Source organism: Haliotis asinina, chromosome 14 (genome assembly GCF_037392515.1).
Source record: "Haliotis asinina isolate JCU_RB_2024 chromosome 14, JCU_Hal_asi_v2, whole genome shotgun sequence".
NCBI lineage: Eukaryota > Metazoa > Mollusca > Gastropoda > Lepetellida > Haliotidae > Haliotis > Haliotis asinina.
The window spans coordinates 15,749,968-15,762,894 of record NC_090293.1 but is presented as its reverse complement, the minus strand read 5'-3'; the positions used below and the strand labels follow the sequence as shown (position 1 = coordinate 15,762,894).

General features: G+C 39.7%; 1 protein-coding gene across 1 annotated transcript; it reads right to left on the bottom strand.

Annotated features, from left to right (window-relative positions):
• Nucleotides 1–2,287: 2,287 nt before the first annotated feature.
• Nucleotides 2,288–12,333, bottom strand: LOC137260663 (uncharacterized). Its single transcript, XM_067798261.1, has 7 exons — nucleotides 12,325–12,333; nucleotides 11,275–11,367; nucleotides 9,339–10,388; nucleotides 9,273–9,303; nucleotides 8,133–8,192; nucleotides 7,274–7,359; nucleotides 2,288–2,425 (listed from the first exon to the last, which is right to left on the bottom strand). The coding sequence occupies exons 1-7, from the start codon at nucleotides 12,331–12,333 to the stop codon at nucleotides 2,288–2,290; spliced, it is 1,467 nt and encodes a 488-aa protein (XP_067654362.1).
• Nucleotides 12,334–12,927: the final 594 nt, after the last annotated feature.

Here is a 12,927-nt window from a genome sequence, read left to right as displayed (position 1 = left end):
GTATGAGACATGTTTATAGCTTATGATATATGTATTAATCTACACAAAGGCCTATAGGTCTGTGGAATCATGCTACACATTAAGGCGGCCATTATATTGCTGGAAACATATGTAGAGTGTACACACAGTTAAAGGTTTGAATAATAGACTTCAGCAGTCATATCTCAGAGTAAATATATCAGCACAACTCAGTGATGAAGCAGATTGATATGCAAATTCATCACTGGTGTGAACCTGGGTTATATACATCATGCGTGTGTATCTTGTTCACCATTCCTCAAAATGTAGGGTCAGTTACTATGAACCATACAATTCACATAGATAGTACAGGGAACATATAGTGGTGACGTCACATATAATTATTCGTGACAACGTGACGTACTACAGGATGTACAGGATGTACAGGATCCACGTGTTGAATCATGCTTGAGTGGGGCGAGTTTGTATGTTGCCTCGTGTAAGTTGTTTAATAAAAGACTGCAGGGCGGTATGTACTTTTGAAATTTATGTTTCTCTTATAAAAAACACAAACACCAAGCAAACAAACAAACACCCCGTCCCCTCCTAAAAAAACCCAAAATAAAAACAAAAGAAACAAGCAAAATAAAAACACTTTGACGTATCACGACTTTATAATGACGTATACGACATAGGCTTTCTTTAAATTGATGGTCCAAAAGCAAAATACACGGTCTGGACTAAACACAGCTGCTGTCCAAAAAAACCCGTTAATATTTCCTGAAAATCATTTTATCAATCGCTGATTAGTTTAGATGATAAGAATAGATTCTGCATTAACGTTAAGTCAATCCACAGAGATAGCATTGCACAGTGTTTACATCAACGTGTTAACTAAGTGGGAAAGTGACATCGGACGGGGAGGCAGAGAGTCCCTTTAAGGCCATTGTTCTAAGTTTGGGAGCGATGGAAGTGAATACATATCTTGGTAGACTGTTTATGTAACATCGGTACGTCATGGTGACGAAACCTTCCCCTAGCAACCGGTGAATTACACAAGGTCGCATTTATGTACGCACTTGTCTGCTACACCCATTACCTTTTCATTTCTGACCCCTTGACACCAGAACGGGTGTATTGGAATGTGGCGTTCACACCTATATAGAGACACCTGGCACATAGATGTACGTAAGTAAAATAATACCACACCTGTCATATCAACTCAGAAACTGTAAAGCCGACTGCAGGAGAACCACAGAGAGCACAAACTGTAAGAATGACAAATAGAATTGTATAATTAATTTATGCTGGTCTCATGATGTACCAGCAAATTTTCAAAGCTTGCTTAAAACATAATGTATAAAGGGGAGGTAACTCTAAATCCCTATTAAAATGGCGGGAAATGAGATCAAACTTTGAACTGCTGATAACATTTGCGTACCTGTAACTATGGTTTTTAAAGAGAGGAAGTGTTTTGAAACTTTATGTATTTTAATATACCAATGTTTGACTGGAAATACTATGAAACTAGTTGGTGAACAAATGAATTATAATATTAGTTCTATTAATTAAATTGTCATTGTATTAATATAGACGCGATTTAGCAGTGGAGTATCAAGTAAATTGTTTACTTATTAATGTTTAATATCTGTTTGAAAAAATGAAAACAATGGGTGATCTACAATAGCAAAACAAATAAAACAGCTTTACTTTAAATATATCTCAATAATTACCCCTGTGGCTTCGCAATGATATCAGACTATACCCTTAAAGTACATACAATATGTCATAAAGATATTTCATTTGAGTCTTGTACCACTGGAGGATACACTTTACGACGGATGTTTTTTATATGTTTTGCCTTGAAATGTGTATTCAGATATCACCTGATTAAATCATGCTGTCATCAATTAAGGTACATTGTATTATACGGGCGTCGTTGAGAAGAACGCTTAAGATACATGAGACTTTTATTTTCACGAAATGTTGTTGAACACAAATGCCAGAATCCAGTCTCACACATTTAGTGGCCACGGGTTACAGCCGGACATGTGGTCCTAAACATAAATGACCAAAACAGAACATTACTTCGAATGAAAATGCGGTTAATTTTTCATTCGATTTTATTCCCAGTCTCTGGCTGTCAAAACATCCATTGTAAAGGTACTATGAATTTCACGGAGGGCTGATCAGTGTTGTTGCACGAGTATTCACAAAAAGGGGGTTGGTCACTTCTGAAACGTGACCTCAAGTTGACCACCTGGAGGGGTAAACTGAGACGAAACCCAGTTAAGTGTCGGTATCATTCTTTGTTTATTAATAGTTACTTTCAGTTGTCCGAGCTGCGAATTCGTTGTAACAGGATCCGGAAGAGTACCGTCTGAGTAGATTTATGACTTCGACAATAAAGAGTTACACATAGAGCAGATAACTCCTCATTCCTCACGTCCCATCCCTCAACACACGACTGAATAGGGACACATGCCAGAATTAGACATCTATCGTTAATCCCTTATCAACTACGATGTCTTCATTAAGAAAATGTCTGGTGAAAGTCGTTATCACAGATAAATATTCAATACACCCGTATTTGTGTTCCGATGTTAACAAGGGGCGTGACCTATTGCTATTGGCGTACTAATAAATTGTCAGCAGATCGACTTACTATATAATTGGGACAAGGCGAGCTGCTTTGTCTAGTAATACTATTGTGGGCGTGACAAAGACTGTGTTGAGCGTGCGTTTCTCAAGTGGGCACTGTCCTGTCAAACACCTCCAAGGATGGGTGGTTTCATGTTATAATAAATTTCATTGATTTAAGTACTAAACTGGAGTAACGAACATGCTATTGAATGATACGAAATCGGACTATTGCGGGTCTTGATGATATAGCTAAGGAAAAATATTAACCTCTTACTATACAGTTTTCAGAATTGATAAATAATTTTTGACATATTTATGCTTATTGTTGTTTATCCACAAACCCAGCAACATTCGGGCTACGTGACGTCGCTTTAAAATAATCGAGTCTGAACCAGGCAATTCGGTGATTAACATCATGAACACCAAACTTCAATATTGGGATATGATGACATGCATCAGCTATCAGTCCCCGATCAGCTCCTTGCCTAACTAAATTACATCTAACGAAAGGGGTGATTTCCTGAAGACCAGTTCCAACTCAGATCTTGACAGTTGACAAAAGGGCGGTGGGGTAGCCTAGTGGTTAAAGAGTTCGTTCGTCACGGTGAAGAATCGGGTTTGATTCCCGGGTTTGATTCAAAGTATAAAGCTCACTTCAGCTGTCCCCCCTTCCGTGATATTGACAGCATATTGCTAAAAGCGATGTGAAAGCATGTTCATTCACTCAAAATTGACAAAGTGGCAAATGTATACCTCAGGACGCCATCTTATATCGATTATTTCATGACATACCTTTGTGGCTATCTTTCGGCAGTATTTTTTGACTGATTTTTCAAGATGTTAGTCCGTATCATGGCATCACGGGTTAGTCAGATGTTGTGACCATCTCATGAAACATCCAGTGTATCTGATAAAACCACATCAGCACCATCCTCATCATAGTGACGCCAAAGTCATGTGCCGATATTTTAAGAAGATAAATAAAGGTCGATGTATGTTCATATAGTGATGACCGTTTTCCAGGGGAACAATTGCGAAAATTTCACTCATGACAATAACAATTCCTTAAAGTCCCTAATATTTAAATAATTTTTCACTCATAATTATATGAAATCCTTCATTGCGCTATTCCGATGACAATAGCATAAGCATTGTGCTTTTTCAGTGAGACGTACGTGGTATACGAGAACCGATACGCAGGGTGATCGTCTTAAATACATGCACATGCAAGCAAGTTGTTCATGTGAATGAACTCTGGAATTCTCCATGATACAATGTTTGCATCAGATTTGGAAATGTGCTCCTCTTATCAGCAATGAAATCTTTCGAAAAACATAAGGTTATGCAGTGAACATATACTTTTAAGCGATTCCCTGGTATCGTTATGAAAGGGCCTGGGATACTGTACGGGGAAAGTTGTGGAATAAACACTCGACGATCTGCTGGAATATCCCTAGATATGAAAAGACAGTGGAACGCTCAAGTCATCACTCTGTCAACAGTCTCGTGGAAGGTTATGGAATTTTGCATGTGTTTACATCTGAATATATCTGAATATGCATGAATGTAAATATAAAACTGACAGGGCCGCCTCGCTCGTCTCCTGTAGTTCTGTTTCATTTGCATAAATCAGTAGAAGCGAATAGGCCATTTGATCGCTACAGAGCGATATTATATTATGGAAATACCTGAGTTTAAGTTGACAGAATTCTCATGGTCCTGTATTGTGAGTGAGTGAGTGAGTGAGTGCGTGCGTTTAATTTTATGCCGCACTCACCAATATTCTAGCTATATGGCGATGGTCTGTAAATATTCGAGCCTGGACCAGACAGTCAACAACATGAGCATCGATCTGCGCAATTGGGAACTGATGAAATGTGTCAACCAAGTCAGCGAGCCTGACCAAGCGATCCCGTTAGTCGCCTCTTACGTCATGCATGGGTTGCTGAAGACATATTCTACCGCGGGACCTTCACGGGTGTCTTGTATTGAGAACATATTCTGACTGGCGTGCTGAAAACATGTAAACAACAAGGGAATGCTGACCAGAGGCGTGACGTCTTCATATCGACGTCATCAACGAGGAAGTAAACATTTCACATAGTGTTTACTCGGTGACCTTCAGATAACATTTGTATGTAATTATGACATCAAGTGTCCTGATCAAGTGTAACTATACTCATAGAAACAAATAAGGGAACACATGAAAGTACAAAAGTGTTCCTTTATTTATTTCTAGATTTTCACCCACAGTGCAATATAAAACATGAGATGTAAACAACCCGGAAATGGGTACAGCACTTGCACTTGCACTCGCTCCTTTATTTGTTTCTATGAGTATATATCAATCATTACATCGGTAAGTGAGAAATACTCCATGACCAAGGGACTACATGTCCTTAAGTGAGTCTGGATGTACAAACTTAAAAATTACATATCGATTTAGGTTGGCCCCTTTGTGAGCGTGTAACAACTGAAGCAAATACTTTTGGGTTTTTAACATTTAACAAACAAAAGCAAAACAACAAGACAAACAACAAAAAACAAACATCTACATCTTCCCTGCAAATATTGCTTGAAATAAACCTGCCATTAAGGATGTTCTTGTGACCCTCATCTTGACTGTCCAACCAGTTTCAACAACTGAAACCTCTGTCAAAGCAACCACTTGCAGCATTTGCTAAAGTCCATCTCTCAATTTTGAACCATATCTACATTTCCTACTTTACAATGACGCTGAAAATTCGAACTTCAAATCCTTCTCTTCCAACTGAGACAACAGACAGAATCCCTATAAATGATATGAAGTACACTGTGTGTGACGTGAAAGTTTTAGGTGACGAATTAGAATTGGAAAGAGAAAAATACATTCAGAATAATTATTATATTAGACCAGTTACGTATAGATGAGCATCCTAGTTAACACCAGTAAGATAGGAACTTACAGAAAACTTTCATTTTTTGTAAACTGATTATGGCTTTATTTCAGAAATAACTTAAGTATCTTAATACGTAACTTGCTCGATGTACATTGCATCTGTACAATAGGTCACATGGCCTGAAAAAATGAATACACTTTTGCATGTTTGTCTGTCTGCATCTGTCATACCGTTTGTATATAATGTTTATGTTGTATAAATGTAAATATTATTTATGTACCTCTTATGCTACAGGTTACAGCCTGAGTTAATGAAGTCCTGTTCAGATCAGTTAAGTAGCTCTAAACATAGGTCCAGCAGTTAACTTCAAACAGTGAACACCCGGATCACACATATCGACGTGTCATACACCATTGACGTCCAGCCTCAGCACTCAACTGACCAGCCATGCATGTGATTGGTCAGAGAGCAAATGGTCATGCTGTGACCATTGGCCTTGCCATTCAGATGCCAAGTAGCGAGCACACATCGACGGTATCGCTGATTTTCTAAATGACTTAACACGCATATGTGATCCGATGAGGTCATTTTCTGGTCTATCACAGATGGCGGTAGTGGGCGATTTATCAAAGATTTTTGACTAATTGTGTTTTGGGGACTTATGCGATTTTAACACGAATCTGACAGTTTGTCTGAAGGTCTTTACGTCTGCACTACCATATGGCGGATGTATGTGTTTCTCATAATATCCCATCGGTGTCGAATCTTGACAATAAATATTTCATTATGATTGATTCAAGTTACAAAAATACCTTCTTTTCAATGAGAAATGAACTCTTCAACCCATGGAGCTAGAATATTATATAATTACGAACCACAGTGACAAAACACCCTTGTTGGTTTTAATAATCGTATTCATTGACAAACCTTCAACCAACCATTCTAAAAAGCGACTTCAGTGACGAAATGCCTTCTTTTCAAGGAGATACTCGTTATATTGACAGCTATCCCTGTCTCTTAATGCAAAAGTGATACCGATTGTACGATATTCGTGTACACACGTTGACTAAAGCCTCACCCCCAACGCCAAACAAACACCAACCCAGAAAAATGTGAAAGCTCTGAATGACTGGGAAGGAAGTACCTAGATATGTCAACTCGTATTTATCCAACTAGGGGCGGTAGAGTAGCCCAGTGGTTTCTATCCCGGTTCGGATTCGTACATGGGTAGAATGTTTGAATCCCATTTCTGTTAACGTCCGTCGCGACATTGAACAGATATAACTTAACCCACTCACTAACTCACCCATACATCACCTTGAACTTTAGTTCGGCCAACTACCAATACTACGTACCTGATATGTAGACTTAGTTTGGTGAGAGCTAAATGCAACACATTCAATGCTGATTCGATGGTGATAGCATTTGATACAGATATTACAGTCATGTTTTGGTTTAAGTTGGCTACTGTTTTCAACCCGCATAAATACCCGATGCTTTCGGAATAAACAGAATTTGGGAAATTGTTTGTTATTGTCACAAACGTGTATTTGTTGCCCAAATACCGCAGATATTCTTTACTGTGTTAAATCATATTTTTTTATGAATAGCTGATGTGCTTGGTAAAATATCAACGATGTCGTTTTGAAAGGTATCCTCCCAAATCAGATGTGTTTTTCTGTATGTCATTTTATTTATGTTTTCATAATGCTGCAAAATGCTTGGTCCAATATCTGGCAGTATATTTTTCAAATCCTACCATAATTCATTTGTAATTGAAACAAACATATTACCTGTGAGAAGATGAGCACATGCAGTAAAATCTGGGGACAATATTCTTCTTTTTCATCATTTCCAGGAACACATTTCTGTAGTCCCGCTGAAAAACATGAAATGGAAATACCAACACAGTAATAAACATCTACACTGCTACCATTTCAACCCTCCATTACCACGCGAACGTGGTTCCATTTACATGTACGTTAAGATCACGGCGTATATCTAATATTTGGGCTTACTGAATTGTTCCTGAAAGGAGCGTAAAAATAAACAAAGTGGTTTGAATATAACTTCTCATTCGGAGTTGTGCTTACAATAAAGCCATGGTGTATTTATATGAGATCTTTGAACAGAGAGTTTGACAGATTAGATTGTCTGTTCATCAACAGCATGCCTCCTTACATCCGCAAAGAAAAAACCAAATGTTTATTGTGTGTAAGGCCATGGGTCAATATACAAGAAATGCCTACAGTATAGGGTCATTTTTACAAGATTAATTTGTCATTTCAATCCGTTTTCGCTCTTGAAGGTATATTTAAGGTATAACATAGCATATTTTAAAGCTCGGTAGTTTGTAGTTGCCACAAGGGACGAATTCGTTGTATCAATGGCGGTAGCGAGGATGTAGGTAGGAGTTTATGTTTTTAAAAAGTGTTCGTGTAGTAAAGATTTCAGCAAGGCCCTCCACAACTCCATGGGGCTATAAGGGTATAACACCGAGCCACACCTCGCTCTGTCTGTGGTGAGCACCGTATGACAGCGGACGCGTGGCAAGCTCTGTCTGCACAAGTGAATCTCTTTACCAATATGGCAGTCACATTAAAGGTCATATTAGACTGATTAGATTATGAAAAAACCTGTCACAAACATTACCGTCATCATGGGGGTTTCTAAGTGCCTTCAAACCACGGGGGTTCAACTTGATCATAAAGGCTGGGGATTAAACGAGTCTTAGACCCAAGTGAACTGTGACTGACGAGAGTTGCTTCAGGGTTGCTAGGGATACACAGACTTTGGATATGGTAGTTTGGGAGCTCCTCCTCTGTTTCATTAAACATCTCCAAAAAACGGATCATTCAGCCGGAACGTTCTAAAGGAACATTACGACATCCATTCTGAAACTCTCTCACTGCGGGACATTTTGCTGGCATGGTTTTAGATCACGATGAAAGCAGTATTGGATCAGCGACTGCAGATATTGTTCGGTTTATTAGAAAGGTGTAGATGATATCTTTCTAAAATTTCGGAACGGATTCTTAATTGTGTAAATGGTGTTCATTTTAATCTAATCATGGAATGTAAACCGTCAATAATCATTTATTGTTTGTTTGAAATCGGAAATAAAACCCGTTGTCGTTATTCGCCGAACAAATGAAACTGCACAGCTGACAGTCCTGTTTGGGGAGGATAACATCGGATGACTGGGTAGTCTTTTATTATCAAAGAAGGGCTGATTAATCTGAGGTTCTGATTAACTCCCCGGCTACAAATACACTGCCAGCAAGGAGTCTCACTGAATGGACATTTTAACGGTATCACGATGTGATTAGGGCAGGGAATGACGAAATCAACCTTTGTCAAATTCAACTTGATTATACACAAATTAATTATGTTTGATAAAACCAATAGTCAATGCAAGGCTACACAGTGCAAAGATCTTAAACTGTCGGCAATATGTCCCATTGATAAGCATAGGGAGGTCATGTGAATTTAGTACTATGATACCTTAAGTTCAAAGATTTCTTTGAAGACAAACCAAAGAAGCATGACAATTTAAGAAGCAATTAACAGATATTATCTGGAAACTTAATTAGAAAGATTACGCAGAAGGTAAAACTATATAAACATGATTGCTTAAATGATATCATTAGATTAGGGCTTTTTTGAAAGAATATGTGGAAGTTAATGTGTATATTGCAAGATAATTTACTAGTTAGTTACTACTACTACTACTACTACTACTACTACTACAGCCACCACAACAGCAAGTACCACTACTACTACAACAGCTACTATTATTATTACTACTACTCCTGCAACTGCTCCTTCCAATTCCACATTCCAATTCCTGCTCCAACTACTACTGCTGCTGCTACTACTACTACTACTGCTGCTGCTGCTGCTGCTACTACTACTACTACTACTGCTGCTGCTGCTACTACTACTACTACTACTGCTGCTGCTACTACTACTACTACTGCTGCTGCTGCTGCTAGTACTACTACTACTACTGCTGCTGCTGCTAGTACTACTACTACTGCTGCTGCTGCTACTACTACTACTACTGCTGCTGCTGCTACTACTACTACTACTGCTGCTGCTGGTGCTAGTACTACTACTACTGCTGCTGCTGCTGCTAGTACTACTACTACTGCTGCTGCTGCTACTACTACTACTACTGCTGCTGCTGCTACTACTACTACTACTACTGCTGTTGCTGCTACTACTACTACTACTACTGCTGCTGCTGCTAGTACTACTACTACTACTGCTGCTGCTGATGCTACTACTACTACTACTGCTGCTGCTGATGCTACCACTACTACTACTACTACTACTACTACTGCTGCTCCTCCTCCTCCCACTGCTGCTGCTACTACTACTACTACTACTACTGCTGCTGCTGCTGCTACTACTGCTGCTGCCACTACTACTACTACTACTACTACTACTGCTGCTGCTGATGATGCTACTACTACTACTACTGCTACTGCTGATGCTACTACTACTACTACTACTGCTACTACTACTTTTGCTGCTGCTGCTACTACTACTACTACTGCTGCTCCTCCTCCTCCCACTGCTGCTGCTACTACTACTACTACTACTGCTGCTGCTGCTGCTACTACTGCTGCTGCTGCCACTACTACTACTACTGCTGCTACTACTACTACTACTACTACTACTGCTGCTGCTGCTTCTACTACTACTACTGCTGCTGCTGCTACTACTGCTGCTACTACTACTACTACTGCTGCTGCTGCTGCTGCTTCTACTACTACTACTACTATTGCTGCTGCTGCTACTACTACTACTGCTGCTGCTACTACTACTGCTCCTGCTGCTGCTACTACTACTACTACTAGTTCCGTTCAACCCGGTGTGTGCTCTTATTTCATTCTCTACTCTCTGGGAATATACAAGAGAAATTATCAAAAGGACGCCACGTGTATCACGTGGTTCAGATTAGGTCGATACAGTCAGTCACCTGTGATGGTTCGCTAGTCCTTCAGCAGGCAGACCCAGTATAACTACATATAATGGGTCCGGAGTTAGCAATTCGCCAGGTAGTATAAATACGCATCAGTGATATTCGACAAGTTTGATAAGGGAACATAAAATGGAGATCTAATTCTTCGATAGATGTCGTTTTTCTTTCCGGAGTGACAAATCTCTCATACGGTTTATCCTCGGGCAGTTGACAAACATGTTCACAATGCATCATGATTCACACACGTATCGTACAGGTGAAGAACCAGGTTAAATTCGGTCTTGAGCAGCCCGTGCTTGTCGTTCGAGACGACACATGGGGTCAGGTGGTCAGGCTCGCTGACTTGGTTGAAACGTCCTGACTTGGTTGACACGTCCTGACATGGTTGACACGTCCTGACATGGTTGACACGTCCTGACTTGGTTGATTGGTTGACACGTCCTGACATGGTTGACACGTCCTGACATGGTTGATTGGTTGACACGTCCTGACATGGTGGACACGTCCTGACATGGTTGACTGGTTGACACGTCCTGACTTGGTTGACACGTCCTGACCTGGTTCTCACAATATTCCATATGCGTAGATCGATGATCATGGTGATGATCCCTGTCTGGTCCAGGCTCGAGTACTTACAGATCATCGCCATATAGCTAGAATATTGCTGAATGCGTAGAATATAGCTGTAGTATTGCTGTACTCCTCTTCCTTCGCAGTCTGTAGAATAAGTGAACTGCATGTTGCTAGTATGAGCACATACTGCTCTGCTAAGGCAATCTGCAGATGTAGGGAAGTGCATGTTACTAGTATGAGCACATACTCCTCTGCTAAGGCAATCTGCAGATTTAGGAAACTGCATGCTGCTAGTATGAACACATACTCCTCTGCTAAGGCAATCTGCAGATTTAGGGAAGTGCATGTTACTAGTATGAACACATACTCCTCTGCTAAGGCAATCTGCAGATTTAGGGAAGTGCATGTTACCAGTATGAGCACATACTTCTCTGCTAAGTCAGTCTGCAGAGTAAGGAAGCTGTATGTTACTATACCAAGCAACATAAAGTCATGCATGTACTTTTCACAAAGGACCAGTAATGGATCTGTATATTTGCATGATAGTTGCATGACTTCATACTCCACTGCAAAGACAATCTGCAGAGTGAGGGATCTGTATGTTACTATCATGATGACATACTCTTCTGCTAAGGCAATCTGCAGTGAGGGATCCGTATGTTACTCATAATATTGTTACTATGATGACATACTCCTCTGCTGAGGTAAACAGCAGATTAAGGGATCTGCATGTTATATATATAAGGACATGTTCTTCTGCTACAGTAATCTGCAGAGTAAGGTATCTGTATGTTGCAGGATGATGACATACTCCTCTGCTAAGCCAATCTGCAGAGTACTGGATCTACATGTTACTAGAATAAAGACACACTCCTCTGCTAAGCCAATCTGCAGAGTACTGGATCTACATGTTACTAGAATAAAGACACACTCCTCTGCTAAGGCAATCTGCAGAGTACAGGATCTGGATGGTACTACTAAGGGGACATACTGCTGTGCAAAGCGCAGAGTGACGGAATTGTTTCTTAAGCATGATGACGTATTAGAGTGCCAAGATAATCAGCAGATGAAAGACACAAACACAGCCAGACTCTGCTATAAATATCAATGCCGCTATATGTGAAAAGCCGATTATTTAATTTAGACCACTTACCTCTGTTACGGTATACCCATAATCAGGGTTTCCAATCCAAGATTTTTGGTTCGAGTCCATAAGACCATAAAATACCGTAAAACCTTTCACTGCTCACTCGTTCACCCACTCACTCGGAATGCACATACCCTTAGCATAGTTATTGATAATGTATAATTTGGTCTCGGCAGGATGTGATTAAAATATTGCCAGTGTGACATAAATTCTCTTTCACTCATTGGATAACAAGATACTGGAACCTTACTTTACTGAAAAACTGTAATCCCATTATAACATATCTTACATTTGGCCCCTTTCTAAATGGCGTTGTGATACGTGAAGATTCGGGTTAGAATTGGTCTTTAGCAAGTGGTAAGAGCCGACTATCGGGATCGAGTGTTCAGGCTTGCTGACTTGGTTTACACATGCCCATTACGTAGATCGATGCTCACGGTCTTCATCACTGGATTGTCTGGCCCAAATCACTGGATTGTCCGGCAAACAATTAACCAATGTAATGACATTATGTATAGAGAGTACTTCACGGGTAGTTCCTGAAGATCTCCGGACGACTTGCATTCATGCAGCCGATAAAACGGAATTACAGTTAAAGTAAGTCTATAATTTCATTTAACGGCGTTATCAAAATTGTCAGTAATTTCTAAATTTGTTGAAGAAACGTTTGTAGCAATTAATACAACTTTCAAACGTTCCATCAATATTACATGGTCAGAGTCAATTGTTATATGAAT